Source organism: Amphimedon queenslandica, unplaced genomic scaffold, assembly GCF_000090795.2.
Source record: "Amphimedon queenslandica unplaced genomic scaffold, v1.1 AMPQUscaffold_1529_Cont26462, whole genome shotgun sequence".
Lineage (NCBI taxonomy): Eukaryota > Metazoa > Porifera > Demospongiae > Haplosclerida > Niphatidae > Amphimedon > Amphimedon queenslandica.
In genome coordinates this window covers 1-1,177 of record NW_003558129.1, presented here as the reverse complement: position 1 = coordinate 1,177, position 1,177 = coordinate 1, and the positions used below count along the sequence as shown (strand labels likewise).

Below are 1,177 nucleotides of genomic sequence, written 5' to 3'. Positions count from 1 at the left end.
ATTATTATTATGATTAATTTCTTGAAACACGTGATTTGAATATACTGAGTAGATGTACGGAAAGTAGTCCTGAACTCCTGATTTCAGTGATTTGAGCTCAACTGCTCCAGAAATGAGTTCCATATATATAACAGAGCCCCCTACTAAAGGAAAGGTAGTTAATCCAGCAGCAGCTGTATTAGTGACTACTGGCCCCTCCCCTCAGGTACCATTAAAGACCACACTGGGTGATATTGATATTGAACTGTGGTCCAAAGAGGCTCCTCTGGCCTGTCGTAACTTCATACAATTGTGTTTAGAAGATTATTATAATGATACCATATTCCACAGAGTCGTTTTTGGTAATGGATTAATTATTATTAATTAGTGGGTGGAGTTATGATTATTAATTAAGTAGAATGATCTATTGATGTTACGTTGCTTTCCTACATGTACATGTAATTTGTATCTCTCTCTCTGTCTCTGTCTCTCTTTCTCTAGAGTTTGTAGCTCAAGGTGGTGATCCCACTGGTACAGGAGAAGGTATTAATTATTAATAATTATTTGTTCAAATACTTTTTATCTTCTCTTCAGGTGGTGAATCTATTTATGGTTTGCCATTTAAAGTGAGTCCATTGTTACCATGACAACCCTTTAACCACGCCCACTCTAATTAACAGGATGAGTTTCATCAGAGACTCAAGTTCAATAGACGTGGTCTGGTGGGGATGGCCAATAGAGGAAAGAATGATAATACCTCACAGTTCTTTATAACGCTGGGAAGAACTGATGAACTTAATAATAAGAATACATTATTTGGGAAGGTGAGGGGTGTGGCTAATAATGATTGATGGGTGGGGTTTATATTTAATATTGTGTTGTAGGCGGCTGGTACCAAAAAATGGCTCCAGAATGACACCCAATTTTTATTACATTTTCTGATACATATTGATGTCCTAATGCTGTGTAGAAAGTTTGAGGCGATTTCAATAAGAATTTTTCAAGTTATGAGCATTTCTAAAACGGGCCAATTTTTGAAAATTACCCAAGGCTATTATAGCCCATGGTTTTTTCTGAAAAATGGCTCCAAAATGACCCCAAATTTTTATTACATTTTCCGATACGTATTGATGTCCTAATACCGTGTAGAAAGTTTGAAGCGATTTCAATGAGAAATGTTCAAGTTATGAGCATTTTT

The 1,177-nt window shown here is 36.1% G+C and overlaps 1 protein-coding gene across 1 annotated transcript; it reads left to right on the top strand.

Moving 5' to 3' along the window:
- Positions 1-63: 63 nt before the first annotated feature.
- On the top strand, positions 64-854 carry LOC100632856 (peptidyl-prolyl cis-trans isomerase CWC27 homolog). The gene is made up of 5 exons (XM_003392063.3): positions 64-154; positions 206-341; positions 481-522; positions 574-605; positions 660-854. Exons 1-5 carry the CDS (start codon positions 113-115, stop codon positions 828-830), a joined length of 423 nt encoding a protein of 140 aa, XP_003392111.3. The 5' UTR covers positions 64-112; the 3' UTR covers positions 831-854.
- The last annotated feature ends 323 nt before the right edge of the window (positions 855-1,177 follow it).